Raw genomic sequence first — 21,938 nt, 5'->3', positions numbered from 1 at the left:
CGAGGACCCAACTGAAACTTGAACTCAGGATTAGATGAAAAGCTATATTTTATAATCTACGAACCTATCTCCATTGACATATTATAGGCAACCCATTCCACCTCTTCCGTTTCTCTGTTTTTTAATTTGTAACTTTCTACTCTCTTTCTCTCTCTATAAAAAAATAAAAATACTAGAAGCAGAAGCAATTGATAATTGAAAATTTTAACAATGTATGATTGATGTATATGAAAAGACTTTTTACTATAATATGTAACTATACTTTATAATATGTCTACTTCTAATAAAAATATTAAAAAAAAAAAAAATTATGTTTATTGTGTGTTTTGTTATTTATTATTATATGTATGACTGCAGGCAATAACATTTTGTTCAGACTGAAAGATCTGAATGACAAATAAAGGCATCTAATCTAATCAGTTTATGAAGCTGGCCTTTCTTCACTTAGAGGTGGTGAATCTCTAGAATTCTGGAGTGTGGTGGAAACTATTGCGAAGTATATTTCCAAGAAATAGATTGATATTTGGATATTAAAGGGATTAAAATACACACGGATATTGCTGGGTGCGGCATGGGAATAAAATATCTCACTGAATGCAGGAGTAAGCACAAATGGCTTCTCCTTGTCCGTTTACTTTGTGGCTTCTGCCAAGTGCAGCAAAAACTATAGTGAACAATGCCAAAAATTCAATGGCCCAGTGGACCATGACCTTGACTGCAAAGGAGTTGAAGCTATTTGTTGAAGCCAAATACTGACTGCATTTGATTGCCAATAATTTGAGATCACTCGTCAAACAGGACCAATAAACACTGAGAAAATAAACTTCAAAACTGAAGATGTTGGTAATCCAAAACTGAAATAAAAAGCCTAATCTACACCAGCTGGTTGGGCAGCACCTGTGAAAATGGAAACAATTAACATTTCTGGTCTGGAGAACCTTGATAGATGAAAATGTGTTTTACAAATGTCTATTATTAGTGGACGTTCATGTTGGTAAGTGATAGGAGTAGTGATTCGGCCCATCAAGTCTACTCTGATTCAATCATGGCTGATCTATCTCTCTATCCTAACCCCATTCTCCTGCCTCCCCATAACCCCTGACACCTGTGCTAATCAAAAATCTATCTCTGACTTGGCCTCTACATCCTTCTGTGGCAAAGAATTCCACTGCCCTCTGACTAAAGAAATTTCTCCTCATCTCCTTCCTAAAAGAACGTACTTTGTGGATCCTCTCCACATCCACTCTACCAAAGCCGTTAACTATTCTGTGTGTTTCAATGAGGTTCCCCCCTCATTCTTCTAAACTCCAGCGAGTACAGGCCCAGTGCTGACAAACGCTCCTCATGGGTTAACCTGCTCATTCCTGGGATAATTCTTGTAAACCTCCTCTGGACCCTCTCCAGAGCCAGCACATCCTTCCTCAGATATGATCCCCAAAATTGCTCACAATATTCCAAGTGCAGCCTTACCAGCACCTTACAGAGCCTCAGCATTACATCCCTGTTTGTGTATACAAGCTCTCTTGAAATAAATGCTAGCATTGAGTTTGCTTTCTTTACTACCGATTCGACTTGCAGATTACCTCCCAAGTCCCTTTGCGCCTCTGATTTCTGGATTCTCCCCCCATTTAGAAAATAGTCTACACCTTTATTCCTACTATCAAAAAGCATGACTTCATACTTTCCTGCACTATATTTCATCTGCCACTTCTCTGCCCACTCTCCCAACCTGTCCAAGTCCTTCTGCAGAGTCCCTGCTTTCTCTACACTAACTGCTCCTACACCTATTTTTCGAATGTCTGCAAACTTAGTCACAAAGCCTTCAACCCCCTCGTCCAAATCATTAATATACAATGTGAAGATTAGCGGCTCCAGCACCGACCCCTGTGGAACTCTGCTAATCACTGTCAGCCAACCTGAAAATGCCCCCTTTATTGCCACTCTGTCTTCTGCCAGCCAGCCAATCTGCTATCCATGCTAATATCTGCCCTTAGATACCGTGGCTCTCTTCTTCCTTAGCAGCCTCGCATGTGGCACCTTATCAAAGTCTTTCTGAAAATCTAAGTAAACAACATCTAATGCCTCTCCTCTGCCCTGCTATTTACTTCTTCAAAGAATTCCAGCAAATTTGTCAAGCAAGACCTCCCCTTCACAAAGCTATACTGACTATCCTTTTCAAGTTATGCGAGTAAGGGAGAATGGTCAAAGATCTGGAATGAATCACCTAAAGGGCCTGTCCCACTTGGGCGTCAATTGCGCGTCACGCAGATGGCGCGCAAAGATTTTGTACGTCCCAAAATCCTGGGGCGCCGGGCGCAACCGTGTGTCACTGCCTACGTCACCACGCACCATGCACGCATCACGTGCGCGTCACGACACGTAATTGATGTTGTGTAAATGACGTGCAAATGACGCCCAATTGGGACAAGCTCTCCTTAATGTTGCACTCTTTTGTAATTCTGTACTTTGCAGCTAGCCATATCTAGTGTTTAAGAGGGAACTGCAGATGCTGGAGAATCGAAGGTTACACAAAAAAGCTGGAGAAACTCAGCGGGTTCTGCAGCATCTATGGAGCGAACGAAATAGGCAACGTTTCGGGTCGAAACCCTTCTTCAGACTCAACCCGTCTGAAGAAGGGTTTCGGCCCGAAACGTTGCCTATTTCCTTCGCTCCATAGATGCTGCTGCACCCGCTGAGTTTCTCCAGCTTTTTTGTGTAGCCATATCTAGTGTTGCACTCTACTTTTCCTTCTCTGGTTGTCGTTCAATAGTAGCAAGCTTCAGACAAGATTATACCAATTTGTTTTGCACAGCTCCTTCATCTTCACATAGTAATCTGAACGCTTCCTCCAAAATCATATTTTGTGACCTGACAGATAATTTTGTTTTATACAATTAATGATCTGTTCCTTTCAAAAATGTTCCCATTGTTACTGCACAGATCTTGGGCAAAGACCTGACGGTAGGATAAACTAGTTTGAGCACTTTAGGTAGCTCCTCTTGACTATTTTTTCGGAATATTCATTTGTGAATAGGTATGGAAGATGTCCAATTTTATGAAAATTTACAATTCTACAAATTCTGCATACATTTTGCAAAATGGGCAACAGGCATTGATCATCTGCAGCTTGATTTGGTATGAAGTTGTGTATTCACTACTGGCGTGGCTTAGTTTTCACTATCTCACGGTTTCGATCTATGCTGTGTACTATCTTAACGTTTTAGATCACACTGGATGACTTGAAACATTTTAAAAATATGGTTTGAACAGTCTCAGCCAGTCCTTCCTAGTTTGCTGCAGTCGGGTAGATCAACTTGCTTGTCAATTGTTTTGCATGATGCATTCCACTGCTCTATAATCAATAAATACTCCACAGCATCGGGGGGGGATCTTATAGAAACTTACACAATTCTTAAGGGGTTAGACAGGCTAGATGCCGGAAGATTGTTCCCGATGTTGGGGAAGTCCAGGACAAGGGGTCACAGTTTAAGGATAAAGCGGAAATCCTTTAGGACCGAGATGAGAAAAATATTTTTCGCACAGAGTGGTGAATCTCTGGAACTCTCTGCCACAGAAGGTAGTTGAGGCCAGTTCTTGTTCTTGGTTCTTGGTTTCTTGGTCCTCCAATATATTCCAAATGGAATTTAAACTGGAGGTGGTGAAGGGAGGGCTTAAGCCAGAAAGGGTTATTGGGTTATTGGCTATATTTGTTCATTGGCTATATGTAAGAGGGAGTTAGATGTGGCCCTTGTGGTTAAAGGGATCACGGGGTATGAAGAGAAGGCAGGTACAGGATACTGAGTTGGATGATCAGCCATAATCATATTGAATGGCGGTGCAGGCTCGAAGGGCCGAATGGCCTACACCTGCACCTATTTTCTATGTTTCAGTTGAACAGTGCTTTCTATTATTGTATGGCAGGATTTACTAGAATATATGTTTTGAATTATTGCTTGATCAATCCATGGCAGTAGCAGGTTGCACAAGTTAATCACCACCTTAAAATCAGCCAGTTTGTATAATTATTATTACTGCAAGTAGCATTGTTACTATACAATTCCAGTGCTCTCATTAGTGAAGAACAACATTTTATTAATAAAATCCTGACAAAACTGAATTGATGGTCTATTTGCTTCACAGATGCTGCCTGAGTCAGAGTTCCTCCTGCACTTGTAATTAGAATGAACTGCAGATGCTGGTTTATACCAAAGATAGACACAAAGTGCTGGGGTAACTCGGTGGGCCAGGCAACATCTCTGGAGAAAGAAAATGGATGTGACGTTTCAAGTTAAGTAAGTAAGTTTATTGGCCAAGTATTCACATACAAGGAATTTGCCTTGGTGCTCCTCCCACAAGTAACAACATGACATATAGTGACAGTTATGAATGACTCAGAAAACACTAAACATTAATAATAATAAAACATTAATGATAAAACACCATTGATCAAGCATGTGAACCAACAAAATACCAGATCAAAGGGAGGCTACAGATTTTTGGCTGTTGAGTAGAGCAACTACTCGTGAATAAAAACTGTTTTTATGTCTGGCTGTGGCAGCTTTGACAGTCCGGAGTCGCCTTCCAGAGGGCAGTGATTCAAAGAGCTAGTGGCCAGGGTGAGAGAGGTCAGAGATGATCTTGCCCGCTCGCTTCCTGGCCCTTGCGGTGTACAGTTCATCAATGGAGGGAAGGTTGCAGCCAATAACCTTCTCTGCTGATCGGACCCTTCTTCAGTCCCAAAATATCACCTATCCATTTTCTCCAGAGATGCTGCCTGACCCGCTGAGCACTTTGTTTTGCTCAAGATTCCATCATATGTCTCCAAGACTGAGTTGAATGATGACCATTGAAACAACAGCGATGGACTGAACTGGCCTTAAATTCACTTTGGCTTTTGTGGCCTTGGACCTTTGTACCGCTGTTTGACTAAATTTCAACTAATAGCTTGTGGAGATTAAATTCTCTAACCAATTCTTGGATGCCATTTTCAACAACAGAGTAATTTTAAATGAAAATTTGAATGGAATGCTTTCCATACTCTCTCATAACCATGATTATACTTCGTTTATTACTCCCTTATGATAATTTATAAAAACCTGAAAATTATAATGCAAGATTAAGTTCTTTAATGCAGAAAAATACTCAATTGTTTTGCCCTGCCTCTGGCACATTATCTCCAGTTTATAATTTTCAGATATTTGAATGGAACTGGGTGAAATCAGTGTTCCAGATTCCCCACCGGCTCATTAAACAAGACTTTGTGCCTTGCTATCAGATGATTTGTCACCATGTCGTATCCAACACTAATCTCTCTCAAGATCACATGTAACGTGCTCTTAGACTGTCATGGTATCACCTTCATTATATGGATTGCATTATATGATTATATTAATACACTTGTTGTACGTTAGATGGTTCTCAAGCTTGGTTATACATTGCCAAAGCACTTGATTCAGACATATGGGGCAACCACATTGTCCCATTTATTACTTAATAATAACATCTAAACTTGGCGAGTGTGATGATCTAGTGATAACTTGATGTCTCTTGGTGTGTCTTTTGTGGGGGGTGGTGAGGGGGGTAAGGAGGAACCGCTTTCGGTCGCCTCCTCCACGGAGAGGCAACTTTTTCCATGTCGCCTCCCTCGCGGCCTAACACCATGGATTGGTGCAGCCTTTCCTAGAGTCTGGCCCGGAGCTTCAGAAGCGGGCGCAGTGTGGACTTTTATCATCGCGGAGCGGGGCGAACCCATGCCGGGGTTGCCAGAAGTTAGTGCTCCGATCGCTGGCCCGCGGACTGTTACAGCCTGAAGCCGCAGTCTGCGGAGCTTCTAGCCGCGGGTGAGGTGTCCAGAGCCTGGGATCCCTCGTTGGGGATCCCCGGAGAAGAGCTCCAACCGCCGGCCCGCGGCCTTCAACATCTTAGGGGGGTCCAGTCGCTGTTTTTTTGGCGACTTGCTACGACAATGACAGTCGCCGAAAAAACATCGCCTATGTGGGACAGGCCCATAACTTTCAAGTATATTGTTTTGAAGCTTTTTCTGCCGACACTGTTCCTGACATTGTTATATTGTCATAAAGATGCACCATGAAATTCTCCAGGCCAACAGGATCCAAATATATTTGCACACAAGTACACGGATCTTCTATAAGCACTAGCCTCTACTTGGCTAGATTTATATTTATGCTGTCACTACTTAGTCCCATGATCTTTACTAATGGAGTTTGTTTGGTCCCTGGATAGGGTGAATGGGGAGAGGATGTTTCCACTAGTGGGAGAGTCTAGGAACAGAGGTCATAGTCTCATAATAAATGGACATTCCTTTTGGAAGATGAGGATGAATTTATTTTGTCACAGGGTGGTGAATCTGTGGAATTCATTGCCATAGAATGCAGTGGAGGCTATCAATGGATATTTTTGAGGCAGAAATGGTAGATTCATGATTAGTATGGGTGTCGGGGGTTATGGGGAGAAGACAGGAGAATAGTATTAAGAGGGGAAGATAGATCAGCCATGATTGAATGGTGGAGTAGACTTGTTGGACCGAATGGACTAATTCTGCTCCATCACTTATGAACATTTACTCCAGCTAGTAATAGACATTTGTAAGACCCATTTTCATCTTAAATTAATAGTAACCAAAATTAATGAACAAAAAGTTTTGAAACATAACATAAAATACTTTAATTCCATCTCATCCACTATGTTGTAATTCTTCAATCATATGGTTCAGTGCTGTAAAGAATCTAATTACCGATTGGGAGAAGACAGGAGAATGAGAAGAATTGGGTTGAGAGAGAAAGAAAGATCAGCCATGATTGAATGATGGAGCAGACTCGATGGGCCAAATCACCTAATTCTGCTGCTATGACTTATGAACTATGAATTTCTACCTCTCTACTTTCAATCTTTCGTATCTGGTCATTACCTAATCTACTCAAACCTCCTTCTTCTTGGACCCTTGAAGGGCACATGTATAAGGACTGTATTGCATATTATAAGCTTCTGCCTCTATCACACTTCTGTCAGTGAATTCCAGAAGGCTAACTTCCTCTAGGTTTAGAAAAAATAATATCCTCAACTCTAGTTCTATCAATTATTTAAAATTCATTCCTCCCTGGTTGTTGATCCCACTTCCTATTTATTTCAGTTGGGCATCTCATAAATGTATCCACTTGTGTAAAGTGTTCCCTCAGCTTCCTATTACAAAACAATATCACTGCATACATTTTTCAAGCCACTTTTTTTCAGTCTTGGAAATATTTTCTTAGACTCTGCTCTACACTTTCTCACGATCAGTCATGACTTTTGTGTAATGTGACCAGAAATGTATACAGCTGACCTGCATATCATTTATGCTCCTTGATGATCACTATGGGGACAGTTGGTCTGAAAATGTAGAACACATCATTGTTAGCTGTGAGAAAGTAACAACAAAGAAAACAGAGATAAAATGTAGTCTGAAACAGTAAGACTGGTCGGAGAACTGGGAAGGGGAATGGATGGAGAGAGAGGAGAAGCAAGGGTTACTTGAAGTTAGAGAAGTCAATGTTCATACCGTTGAGGTGCAAGCTGTTCACGCAAAATATGAGGTGGTGTTCCTCCAATTTGCGCTGGACCTCACTCTGACAATGGAGGAGACCCAAGACAAAGGTCAATGTGGGAATGGGGGGAGAGTTAAAGTATTTAGAAACCAAGAGGTCAGGTAGGCTTAGGCGGACTGAGCGGAGATGTTCAGCGAAACGATCGCCGAGCCTGCATTTGGTCTTGCTAATATATAGGAGTCCACACCAGGAACGGCGGATACTGTGGATGAGGTCAGAGGAGGTGCAAGTGGAGGTTTGGCCTAGGGGACTCTGTCCCTGTTACGACTGGGGTGGGAGTGGGAGTAAGGGTGGAGCTGATGGATATCGAGGAGATCCTAGTGAGGGCCTCATGTATGATGGAAGAGAGGAACCCCCGTTCTGTAAAGAATGAGGATATCTTGGATGTCTAGGTATCCCTCATCTTGGGCTCAGATGCGGCATAGACGGAGGAATTGGGAGTAGGGGATAGAGTGTTTACAGGAAGCAGGGTGGGGAGATGTGTCGTTGAGATAGCTGTGGGAGTCAGAGGGTTTATAATAGATGTCAGTTGATTGTCCCCTGTGATGGAGATGGTGAGATCAAGAAAAGTTAGGGAGATGTCGGAGATGGGCCTAGTTAATCTGCGTGCAGGATGTAAATTAGTAGCAAAGTTAATAAAGTCAGTGAGTTCTGCATGTGTGCAGGAGGTAGCACCGATGCAGTCGTCAATGTAGCGGAGGTAGAATTCGGGGATAGGACCAGTGTATGCCTGGAACAGTGATTGTTCAACATACCCTACAAAGAGGCAGGCCCGAATGTCCATAGCTATGCCTTGGATTTGGCGGAAGTGGAGGAGAGTGTTGATAGTGGGAAATTGGTTGGTTCTGCGGTCGAGGAAGAAGGGCTTTAAGACCTTCCTGGTTGGTTTGGAGGTGCAAAGTGACTGAACATCCATAGAAAAGGTTGGGTCGTGGAAAACGAAAGTAATTGAAGAGACAAAGGGCGTGTGAGGTTTCTTGGACATAGGTAGGGAGGGATTGATCCAGGGGGGATAGGATGGTGTCAGGCTATGTGGAAATTAATTCAGTGGGATAGGAGCAAGCAGAAACAATGGGTCTGCCAGGGTACACATTATTGACATGGTTCAGAGGTTATTTGGTAAAGGATATCGAACAGTATCTCGTTAACATCAAGAAACAGCCAGTAGCAGCATTAATTGTTAAAGGTAAGTAACAGAGGTGGGAAATACCTTTTTTTCTTCAGACGTAAAGTTTGGGACTTCTATTGTTTGCCAGGAGCATAGTTGGAATCGCTGCTTTGTTTTATTACCAATTGAATGAAATTTGTAGAGTAGTATGTGATGGAGGATATTTATAGACTGCAAAAAAATATAGATAGTCTTGCAATGGGCAGATGAAATTCAATAGTGAAGGTATGAAGTGATGGACTTTGGTAGAAAGGATAAGGAATGGTTTTGGAATGTGAATGTTTGGTTTTGAAAAGTCAAGGCTGGACAAGGGATTGACACCGATGATGTGGCTGTGTTGAAAATATATTTGAGATACTAGAATTTTTTTTTAACAAGCAGGAAAGCAATGTTTAACGTACAAAATATTGGTTGGGTCAAACCTGAAGTACTGGATCGAGTTCAGTCCACCACACTTAAGGATATGATCATCGTAAAAAGGCTCGAGGAAGCATTCATTTTGATTCCGAGAATGAGGAATTTTAACTGCAAGATTGAACTGGAGATGGTGGGGTACTTGGATTAAAGAAGATTGATGGAAGCAGTAAAGGAGAGCTGTTAAATCCCTGTCCCACTGTGCGAGTTCACCCAAGAGCTCTCCCGAGTTTAAAAAAAAATCAAACTCGTGGTAAGGACGTAGAATAAACGTAGCGGGTACATCGGAGCTCGGGACGTCTCTTAGCGCTAACGGCAGGTACTCGGGAAAGGTGATAACTCGTGAAGATTTTTCAACGTTGAAAAATGTCCACGAGTAAAATATACTCGGGATGGAAACAATTGATACTTTTTAACTCCTAGTTATTATACCGTAGTAGCTCGTGAGTTTACCGTAGTAGGACCTGGTGTCCTATATCACTATTGTATGTTCATGATGGAAATAAGAATACTCAGTATATTCATTACCTTTGAATTGTAGTTTTATGTAATCCTCCCATAATTTCTGAGTTCCACTTTACAATATCAATTTACCATCTCAACGGCACTTCACTCCGCCCTCTCCCACCTCGACAACAGAGACACTTACGTAAGAATGCTGTTCATCGATTACAGCTCACCATTCAACACCATCATACCATCAAAACTGATCACCAAACTCGGTAACCTGGGCATCGACCCTCCCTCTGCAACTGGATACTGGACTTTCTAACCAACAGACCCCAGTCTGTGAGGTTCGACAAGCACACCTCTTCAACCCTCAACCTGAACACCAGCGTTCCACAGGGCTGTGTGCTGAGCCCCCTCCTCTACTCCCTCTTCACCTATGAGTGCACACCTGTACATGGTACTAACACCATCATCAAGTATGCAGATGATACAACGGTGATTGGCCTCATCAGCAACAACGATGAGCTGGCCTACAGGGAGGAGGTCCAGCACTTAGCAGCATGGTGCGCTGACAACAACCTGGCCCTTAACTCCAAGAAGACCAAGGAGCTCATTGTAGACTTCAGGAAGTCCAGAGGCGGCACGCACACCCCCATCCACATTAACGGGACGGAGGTGGAACGTGTTTCTAGCTTCAGGTTCCTGGGAGTCAACATCTCCGATGACCTCTCTTGGACCCACAATACCTCTACTCTGATCAAGAAGGCTCATCAGCGTCTCTTCTTCCTGAGGAGACTGAAGAAGGTCCATCTGTCTCCTCAGATCCTGGTGAACTTCTATCGCTGCACCATCGAGAGCATCCTTACCAACTGCATCACAGTATGGTATGGCAACTGCTCTGTCTCCGACCGGAAGGCATTGCAGAGGGTGGTGAAAATTGCCCAACGCATCACCGGTTCCTCGCTCCCCTCCATTGAGTCTGTCCAAAGCAAGCGCTGTCTGCGGAGGGCGCTCAGCATCGCCAAGGACTGCTCACACCCCAACCATGGACTGTTTACTCTCCTACCATCCGGGAGGCGCTACAGGTCTCTCCGTTGCCGAACCAGCAGGTCGCGGAACAGCTTCTTTCCGGCGGCTGTCACTCTACTCAACAACGTACCTCGGTGACTGCCAATCACCACCCCCCCCCCCCGGACACTTATTATTATTTATTCAAATCGTTTGCTATATCGCTCTTCAAGGGAGATGCTAAATGCATTTCGTTGTCTCTGTACTGTACACTGACAATGACAATTAAAATTGAATCTGAATCTGAATCAATATCTATCCGACATACAGAATGTTGCAAGGTAATATTTTGTCCAGTTGTATCTTTCTATCTCAATAAATATTACAAAATATGCCATTGTTTTAGCCACATTATGACAAATTATAGAATGTAGGTTATTTGTAATCAGTCACCCCATCCCAGAAACAACAGTACTCAAAGAAGAACATTTGTTTTACTAATGGACTAATGTACCATACATAGTCCGTTGATCCATATCCAGTATAATGTTGTGATAATTGCATAAAAGGTCTAAGAAATTTGGTGTGGAATGATAATCCACCTCAGTACTCATTTAGGCAAGTCCCAAGCGATAGATACTTCACTCCCCCACCCCCCATCCCCTTCGCCTGATCTTCATCGAACCTACCATTGGACCAATCTTTTACTCAACTGCTGTAACGTTTCCTTCCTATCAACTCTGTCCCTATTGTGGTGCGTGGGTCTCAAAAGGAGGCACGGTCCAGTGTTTGAGAAGCACCTTTATTGTATTCCTCCCGGTTGAAGGGAAGACGAAACCAGAGGAAGATGGCACCCAAACCCTGCCTTTTAAATCCTCCGGCTGCGGGCCGTCTCCGGACTGCACCACTCTTGTGCCTAGGGGTTCGGCAGTATAATGGCACGACCCTTAAGAGCCGCCACACTATCTTCAAATTCCCACTTTGAAATAAAATACAACTTTCGACTTAAAGTATCGAATTTTTCCATCCCGAGTATATTTTACTCGTGGACATTTTTTAACATGTTGAAAAATCTTCACGAGTTACCACGTTTCCCCGAGTACCTGCCGTTAGCGCTAAGAGACGTCCCGAATTCTGACGTACCCGCCACGTTCATTCTACGTGCTTACCACGAGTTTGATTTTTTTTTTAACTCGGGAGAACTCTTGGGTGAACTCGCACAGTTGGGTAGGACTTTTAGGGTCTTTGTCCAAACTTTGAATGTACATTTCCCTCTCCAGATGCTGCTCGATCCACTGCTATTTTAAAAATGTTGCAGATTGAGATGATAGAGTCATCCAGCACGGAAACAGGCCCATCAGCACAACATACCCACATCGACCAACATGCCCCATCTACGCTAGTCGCACCTGATTGCGTTTGGTCCTTATGCCTCTAAACCTTCCCTTCCCACCCAAACAATCCACTCCCCAGGAACTTTTCTCGGCAACCGCAGTAGATGCAACACCTGTCCCTATACCTTCACCCTCGACTCCATCCAAGGACCACCACAGACTTTTCAGATGGGGCAGAGGTTCGCTTGCATCTCCTCCAACCTCATATACTGTATCTGCTGTTCCAGATGTGGACTCCTATATATCGGAGAGACCTAGCACAGACTTGGCGATCGTTTTGCTGAACACCTCTGCTCAGTCTACCTAAACCTACCTGACCTCCCGGATGCTAAACACTTTAACTCCCCTCCCAGATCCACGCTGACCTTTCAATTCTGGGCCTCCTCCATTGTTAGAGTGAGGCCCAGCGCAAATTGGAGGAACAGCTGGTCATATTTTGCTTGGGCAGCTTACACCCCAGCGGTATGAACATTAATTTCTCTAACTTCAAGTAACCCTTTCTTTCCCTCTCTCTCCATCCCTCCCCTTCCCAGTTCTCCGACCAGTCTTACTGAATCCGACATCTCTATTTGCTTTGTTGTTACCTTCTCCCAGCCAACGATGATCTATTCTACATTTTCCTTGATCTTCATTCCCTTTGTCCTGTTTTCACACCTTCACTCTTCCTTATTTATGTCAGTCTGAAGAAGGGCCTCGACCCGAAACATCACCCATTCCTTCCCACCAGAGATGCTGCCTGTCCGGCTGAATTACTCCAGCATTTTGTGTCCATCTTCCCTCTAAACCTAACCTATGCATGTGCCTATCTAAATGTTTGTTAAACGTTGTGATAGTACCTTTCTCAACTACCTCCTCCAGCAGCTCGTTCCATGCAACCATCCCCCGTGGTGTAAAAAAAAAAGTCACTCCTCGGGTTCCTATTAAATCTTTTCCCCCCTAATCTTACACCTATGTCCTTAGGTTTTCTATTTCCCTACTCTGGGCAAGAGACTCTGTGCATTTACCCAATCTATTTCTCACACAAGTTGGTACACTAGCCTGCTCAACTGCTCCGTACAGCTCAGGCCCTTGAGTCCGGGCAACATCCTCGTAATTCTCTGCTCCCTTTACAACACTCTTTCCTATATCACTGTGCCCAAAACTGAGCACAATACTCTAAATGTGACCTCAGCAATGTCTTCTGTGACTGCAACGTGATGCCACAATTTTCATACTCGATACTCTAACTGATGAAGGCCAATGTGCCCAAAGCTTTTTTGACCACCCTATCTACCTGCAACTCCACTTTCACGGAACTATGTCAATTTCAGGTTATTTACATTTACTAAACTCGCTGACTTGTATGTATACAATTAAGTATAAAGGGCTGGTCATAGACTGCCGTAAGCAGGGCTGGAAGGCAAGGTGTATGCCCATCGAGGTTGGCTGCAGAGGTTTTGCAGGGCAATCGCTCTACAAAGCCTTGAGTGCACTGGGCATCAATGGAGTGGTGACGAGCAGAGCCATCAAGAACACCACAGAGGCAGCGGAGAAGGCCTTGAGATGACTCTGGATCAGGAGAGAAGGTCCACGGGGAGGAGCAAATGCCACCTGAACACAAATCATGGTCTGATCAACCACAGTTGAGTCGCCTGGGTGAGGGTGTCTGATGTTGAAAGACCCGAAACACCCAATAACCCCAGGTTACATCACTGATGATGTGTTCAGGAGCATCAATAGATGTATTTTTTTTATCAATCTGTGTATTTAAATGTATGTAGTATTAAATCTGAAATTATTGTTTTAATTTTTTATTGTTCTAAATATTGAAATTAATAAATATGCAAATGACAGACTTCAAGTTCAAGTTCAAGTGAGTTTATTGTCATGTGTCCCTGTATAGGACAATGAAATTCTTGCTTTGCTTAAACACACAGAACATAGCAGGCATTTACTACAACACAGATAAGTGTGTCCATACACCATAATATAAATATATACACACATGAATAAACTGAAAAGTGCAAATAACAGAAAATGGGTTCATAATAATCAGAGTTTTGTCCGAGCCAGGTTTAATAGCCTGATGGCTGTGGGGAAGTAGCTATTCCTGAACCTGGTTGTTGCAGTCTTCAGGCTCCTGTACCTTCTACCTGAAGGTAGCAGGGAGATGAGTGTGGGTCTTTGATGATACTGTCAGCCTTTTTGAGGCAGCGACTGCGATAAATCCCCTCGATGGAAGGAAGATCAGAGCTGATGATGGACTGGGCAGTGTTTACTACTTTTTGTAGTCTTTTCCTCTCCAGGGCACTCAAATTGCCGAACCAAGCCACGATGCAACGGTCAGCATGCTCTCTACTGTGCACTTGTAGAAGTTAGTGAGAGTCTTCCTTGACAAACCGACTCTCCGTAATCTTCTCAGGAAGTAGAGGCGCTGATGAGCTTTCTTGATAATTGCATTAGTGTTCTCGGACCAGGAAAGATCTTCAGAGATGTGCACGCCCAGGAATTTGAAGCTCTTGACCCTTTCAACCATGATATAAATGGGGCTGTGGGTTCCCCTCCTCCTCCTTCCAAAGTCCACAATCAGTTCCTTGGTTTTGCTGGTGTTGAGGGCCAGGTTATTGCGCTGGCACCATATGCATAGTTGCTCGATCTCCCTTCTATACTATGACTCATCCCCATCAGTGATACGTCCCACAACAGTGGTGTCGTCAGCGAACTTGATGATGGAGTTCGCACTGTGACTGGCTACGCAGTCATAAGTATAGAGTGAGTACAGCAGGGACTTTCACAAACATTGCAAGCTGACTGATAATGTAGCAGCAGGGTTTTCTAGGGGAAGAGTGACATTGACTGTTAGTTATCTATGGGACCAGCCTCTATGCCTATTAGGTGCCAACTTTGAGAAGTTGCTGTAAGTGTAGGGGTTAGCAGATCTGCTGAGAGGTGAGGTTTGGGACATTTTGGAAGGCCAGGTGAAATCAATGGCTTACAGCTTGACTGAAACAGTCAGACATTTAAATTTGAGAGAGTTTGCACTTGTAATCATGTAGTCAAAATCTGGAGGTTATCATAAATGATATGCATACTGCACATAATTTAATTTCCTGAAAGGGATTACATGGTGAGTTATGTTAAATCAATAATTCCTCACTTTGTTTATTTAACTAGTTTTATGTTTCTTTCATGACAGGACAGAAAACTTACAAAGGCAGAGCGTCAGCGGTTTCGCGAAGAAGCAGAAATGCTGAAAGGATTGCAGCACCCTAATATTGTTCGATTTTATGACTCTTGGGAAAGTCCTCTGAAGGGGAAAAAATGTATTGTATTAGTTACTGAATTAATGACCTCAGGAACATTGAAAACGTAAGTATTTCACCAAGAAAATATTTGTTTTGGTGCTGGGAAAGGAATTATTCTTTTTAATTATTAATTTTTAATGAATGAATACATTTATGAATGAATACGTTTATTGGCCAAGTATGTTCACATACAAGGAATTTGCCTTGGTGCTCCGTTCACGTGACAACATGACATACTGTGACAATTAAGAATGACACATAAAACATTAAACATTAATAATAAAACATTATCGATTAAACATGTGAATTAAATTAAATACCAGAGCAAAAGAGGCTAATCAGGAACCGGGTGACATTCATTAATGAGAATTAATCTATCCAATTGTAATTGTATTTGCTTGTATAGTGTCCTCTGGAAGATCATTCCAGATATAGACGACCCTCTGGTGAAATGTTGCCCCTGAGACCTCTCATAAACCCCTTTCTTCTCATCTGGAGCCTATGCCCTCCAGTTTTAGAGTCTTCCTCACCTTTGGAAAAATACTGTGTTTTTACTTTATCTATGCCCTTCATAATCTTGTACACCTCAATAAGGTCACCTCGGCTTCCTATGCTCCAATGAAAATAATCCCAGCCCATCCAACCTCTCCCTATAACCCGTAAGCCCAGGTAACATCCTGGTGAACAACCTCTGCACCCTTTCCAACTTAATATCACCCTTTCTCCAGCTGGGCAACTGGAACTGGACACAGTACTCCAGTGTGAGCTCACCAATGACTTGTACAACTGCCTCATGTCACGTACTTTTTGTACTGAACTGCATCTGGAGTGCAGTTTGTTTAAAATCTAAACAAGGATCTGTGTGGGGGGAAATAGAAGCTGCACGTTATTAATCAATTGCAAATGTTTATCATTGGATCCATGCAACTGAACTTGCATCAGGAATGTTCTACCCAGTGGCTTCCTCAAGTGTATTGCATGTAAAGTGTTGATATGTTAGATAAAGTATTCGATTAACCACAATAGTCACTGGAGGAATGCAAATACTGAAGATTTTAATTTTCATTGTGATTGCATTTCCAGTCATAGTAATGATAGCACTTATTGATGCTTACCTTTACATTTGTATATGAGATTGATCAGTTTTCAGCTCCAAAAGTTCTTAAGTGAAACAAAATTGCTGACCTTTTAATGATGAAAGAATTGTGGAATTATCTTTTTTTTAAATTCTACTTCTTCTTCTTCTTCTTGCGTTTGATGCAGCAGAGTTTATACAACGCCTTCCAGGCGCTGTAGCCAGTTCAATGTGCTGTAGTCGAGGGCCGTAAGGTCTACCTCTCCACCAGGGGGGCGGAGGACAGTGCAGTCGAAAATGACGTGCTGCGTTGTTTGTTGGTCTGCTCCACACATGCAGGCTGCTGATGAACACAGCCCCAGCAATTCATGTTAGGGGTGAACCGGCCGACCCCTGTACGGAGCCGGTTCAGGGCGACCCACTCTTTACTCTAAATAAATTTCAATCATCAAATCACTATCATTTAAGCACAGAAGTTGGTCACATGTGGCTTGTCACTCTTGTATCAATCTGATTTTAAAAAATAATTCAAAAACCCTAATGTGGAACTGGTATACATGTTACCCAAATGTGTTGTGTTAAATCACCCCTCTCCCACTCCTCAGTCTCACCTCTTATCTCCCTAAGGTGTGGATTGATTGTTTATTTAGGTAAATTTGTGGGGTAACCTGTATCCTCATTATATATCCTGAAACTGCTGCAGCATATCTGATTTGATGTCTGTACAGTGTTCAAGTTATCTTTTCAAGCATCAGGGAGACATTTTTTTTCCTTCCTTCCATCGGAGGTGCAAAGGGACATGTGAGTGCTGGTGCAGGATTCCCAAAAGGTTAATTTGCAAGTTGAAATGGGAGTAAGGAAGGCAAATGCAGTGTTAACATTTATTTTGAGAGGACTAGAGCATAACAACAGGGATGTAAAGCGGAGGCATGATAAGGCACTGCTCAGACTGCATTGGAGTATTGTGAGCAGTTTTGAGCCTCTCAGCTGAGGAAATATGTGTTGGCATTGGAGAGGGTCCAGAGGAAGTTTACTAGAATGACCCCGGGGATGATTGGGTTAATATATGATGAGCATTTGACAGCACTGGGCCTGTACTCGTGGAGCTTAGAAGAATGAGGGAGGACCTCATTGAAACTTACCGAATAGTGAGAGGCTTAGATAAAGTGGATGTGGTGAGGATGTTTCCACTAGCTGGAAATTCAAGGAACAGAGGACATAGCCTCAGAATAAAAGGATGTATCTTTAGAAAGGATATGAGGAGGAATTTATTTAGTCAAAGGGTGGTAACTGTGGAATTCATTGCTAGGGAGGACAAGTCAGTGGGTATTTTTAAGGTGGAGATTGACAGATTCTTGATTTAGTATGGGTTTCAAGGATTATGGGAAGAAGGCAGGAGAATGGAGTTGATGGGGAAAAAATAGAACAGCCATGATTGAATGGCAGCGTAGACTCGGTGAGCTGAATAGCAAACACTGCTCCTATCACATGAACATTTTTTTCCTTCCTCTTAGACTCAACGATTCACAGGATCCTAATTATAGAAAGTGATGAAAATGATTAAATTTTCTAGTATCATTCTGGACTATTATCTTTGTATAGAATTGCCATTGAAACAGTTTGACAAGTTTTCTACAATGCAGGGGGTGGAGTGGTATGGATCAAGTGGTACGGATGAGATTAGTTTAGCTTTGCATTATGTTGTAAGCGAGCAAGTGTAAGACATTGTGGGCAGAAAGCCTTGTTCGTCTTTTGTATTATTTCATGTTCTCTGTTAATTATTTTGCATATTGCAGAAAGTTGTGTGTGAAATTAATTTATCTGAAAATTTTACAAACTGCAGAAACTGGAAATCTGAAATTAAAATGGTGATAGAAACGTGCAAAATGCCGGGCTGCATATATATGTAAAGAAATAATTAATTTATCATAGCAAAAATTAAAGTTTTGAACTTTTTTGTAACATTTGGTTGAACATTTTAAGATTCCTGAGCAATTCTAAAATATTTTAAGTTGTATGTTTGTCTCGTGCTTCTGCTGAAAAATGTTTGTCTTTATTTGCAGATATTTAAAAAGATTTAAAGTGATGAAAACAAAAGTTATGCGAAGCTGGTGTCGGCAAATATTGAAAGGCCTATATTTTCTGCACACAAGGACACCGCCAATTATTCATCGAGATTTAAAATGTGATAATATTTTTATTACTGGACCTACAGGATCCGTGAAAATAGGAGATTTGGGGCTTGCAACTTTAAAGCGTGCCTCTTTTGCTAAAAGTGTTATAGGTAAATATTTGCCTATTCCTTTAGATTTATGATGAATCCATTTCAATTTGGTGGGGAAAAGAATCGTAGTTCAACATTTTTGTGTATTAAGAGATAACATGTATTTTGAGTTTTAAGAATTTACTTTTGGGACTGATCAAATTCACACGTGTAATTCAATAATTATACTTGGTGCTGATAGCTTGAATCATTGAGGTCTTGACTCATTCAATGTTCCGATTTTGGCTCTGGGAGTTCCTAAATATGGCTGAATATCTACCGTTATTGAAAGATGCAGTTGAAATGAAGGAGAAATCTGCTTGGTTGGTCAAATTCATTCTCTATAAATTTATATTCATACTTTATATCGGCATCGGAATAACTCATGATAAATCGGGTATTGATTAAGATTGTGGTTGATTGTGATTTTACATATATTTAATGCTAGTTGATATTTCATCCATCTTGTATTGTCTATAAATTCCCATAATCAGTGGTTTAATGTCATAATTTTTGTAAATGTTAGTGGCACACTCAGATGGAAAAGATGACAACAGAGCCAATAGTCCTTAACTATGAAAACACATACTTAGAAATTTCAAAGACAATTGTATGTGGGCAAGTTGAAGGTTTCTTGCAATTTAATTTTAGGAGCTCCCCAGCTGTGGACAATCTGACCACAAATGTTTAAAGGGTTTTTCAAGATGGGAAAGGTTGCTTCCACTTTGCTCTTTGTTTCTTGCATTATCATGAGTATAGGAGCAGGGAGGTTCTACTGCAGTTGTACAGGGTCTTGGTGAGACCACACCTGGAGTATTCCAGAACAAGGGGTCACAGTTTAAGGATAAGGGGGAAATCTTTTAGGACCGAGATGAGGAAAACATTTTTTACACAGAGAGTGGTGAATCTCTGGAATTCTCTGCCACAGAAGGTAGTTGAGGCCAGTTCATTGGCTATATTTAAGAGGGAGTTAGATGTGGCCCTTGTGGCTAAAGGGATCAGGGGGTATGGAGAGAAGGCAGGTACAGGATACTGAGTTGGATGATCAGCCATGATCATATTGAATGGCGATGCAGGCTCGAAGGGCCGAATGACCTACTCCTGCACTTATTTTCTATGTTTCTATGTAAGAAAGCACTATAAAATGGAACTATAAATAACATCTGACCTCAGGATTTCATTCCTCGTGGAACTGGATTCACTGGATGTTGAATGGTGGTGCTGGCTCGAAGGGCCGAATGGCCTACTCCTGCACCTATTTTCTATGTTTCTATCTACTGTATCCCTTAAAACAATTACAACTTAACTGTTTACCGTGTCAACTGACATTCAGAAATGAATGCTTTATTAGACTAATGAATATGAATGTTTTGTGATATTCATTAACTGGATACAGTATATGTTCTGTAAATTTAATTCTGGATAATATTTGTATGAATATTTGGTGAAATGAAAGAATTATAGAAAACCAATAAAATACAGTTTCTTCCCAGCTGTTATTAGGCAACTGAACATCCTATCACTGACTAGCTAACATCTACCTCATTGGAGACCAGTCAACTTTACTGGACATTACCTTGCACTAAACGTTATTTCCATTATCCTGTATCTGTAAACTGTGGACAGCCTGAATGTAATCATGTATAGTCTTTCTGCTAAATGGATAGCATGCAACAAAAATGCTTTTCACTGTACCTCAGCACACGTGATAATAAACTAAACTAAATCTTAAACTAAACTAAAACTGTGGGTGGCTATAGAAAACGGGCGACGTGGTGCAGTACTGAGCATAAACTAAGTAGTACGTCAGGAAGAGAAACCTCAACTTGTTAAGGCAATTTTTTATCTTGGTCCTGGGGTTAATGGTCCGTTCTCAGGATCAGAATCCTTGCATAACCCTGGCGTTCATTTAGGCAAAATAATGCGATAGTTTCAGCTGATGGTAACCCTTAGAACAGGCAAGGACCATGAAATTGAAACTTGTTATTACCACTTGCACACTTTTAATGCAGTCTATTTCAACATAGTTTACAGAATTTGTTTTTCTGGCAAAATACAAAAACTTTAGGAGCTTTAGTTTTTTAGTCAACTGCTGAGAGTTGACCATCTGATGGATCTTTCACGCTTGCAAATTCCTGAATGGATTCAGCCACTCTGAGTCCACTGTTATCCATGAATGTTCAAACAGTTTTTGAAAAATTAAGGATTCTTAAATATGAACAAAGGTTTCGTTTTTTGTGAGAATATTTTTGTCAAATTCATTAACTTTGTATCAGGTAATGAATCGCCCCTAATTTATGATTTGCTGCCTAATGTCAGTGGTTATTACTATGATGTGTTTACTTTTAATTGTCCTTAGGTACTCCAGAGTTCATGGCTCCAGAAATGTATGAAGAACACTATGATGAATCTGTGGATGTGTATGCTTTTGGAATGTGCATGTTGGAAATGGCTACCTCAGAATACCCATACTCAGAATGTCAGAATGCTGCTCAGATATATCGAAAAGTTACAAGTGTAAGTGTTGGTTAACCACATAAATGGTCCTTAATTGTCATTTAGCAAGCTAATTAGTGGCTAGTTTACACTAGTTATATTAATTATACTAATTACTTAGTTAGATTGGCACACATTGCTCACCCATGTGGCAAGTGTTTGTGCTGCATATCAATATTTTTCCACAACACAATTACAATCTAAATCAAAATGATTTGGATTTTAAACAAGGACCACAAGAAGAATTCTTAAGTTTTGTTTCTGCAGTCTCTAGTTTTGTTTCTGCCTTAAAATTGTAATGCTGGATTTAGTGTCAAACAGCCGAATAGCAGTTTTGAAGCATTACACTTTATTAGACCTTGGAAGTTCAAAAGACATAATTGTCTTTTAACATATGAACTTGTATAATGCTGCATTTTAGAAAATAATTTAAATTTTAATTTAAAAAATAATAACCTTGCTTTCTTTTATATCATCGACCATTTCTCAGTGTGTGGAAAAACATTATATTTCATTTGCAGGTTCTACATGTTGCATACAACACAGCTGGACAGAAAAAGAACTGGTGTAATATAAACTTGACTTTTCAGAATTTTCCAAAATATGTCATTAATTTCAGCATACATTTTGTGGAAGAAAAACATTTACTTTTCCACTGATTGCTGAACAATGCAGATTGAATTGAAATATAAATAGAAATTGTCAGAAATAGCAGGTCAGGCATTCCTTTCTTCTGTGGAGGAAGAAACAGAATAAATGTTTCTGGTCATTGATTATTTTGT

The 21,938-nt window shown here is 41.4% G+C and overlaps 1 protein-coding gene across 5 annotated transcripts in view; it reads left to right on the top strand.

The window, feature by feature from the left end:
* The window catches only part of wnk2 (WNK lysine deficient protein kinase 2), a 140,235-nt gene that overhangs the window by 25,614 nt on the left and 92,683 nt on the right, over positions 1–21,938 (top strand). For all 5 annotated transcript variants that reach the window (XM_055647484.1, XM_055647485.1, XM_055647483.1 and 2 more), the window contains exons 2-4: positions 15,214–15,386; positions 18,461–18,681; positions 21,020–21,177. In XM_055647484.1, the coding sequence (XP_055503459.1) occupies positions 15,214–15,386; positions 18,461–18,681; positions 21,020–21,177 (552 nt within the window). The remainder of the gene's footprint in view (positions 1–15,213; positions 15,387–18,460; positions 18,682–21,019; positions 21,178–21,938) is intronic.

This window comes from Leucoraja erinacea, chromosome 16 (assembly GCF_028641065.1).
Source record: "Leucoraja erinacea ecotype New England chromosome 16, Leri_hhj_1, whole genome shotgun sequence".
Taxonomy (NCBI): domain Eukaryota; kingdom Metazoa; phylum Chordata; class Chondrichthyes; order Rajiformes; family Rajidae; genus Leucoraja; species Leucoraja erinaceus.
This window is presented reverse-complemented; position numbering and strand designations above follow the sequence as displayed.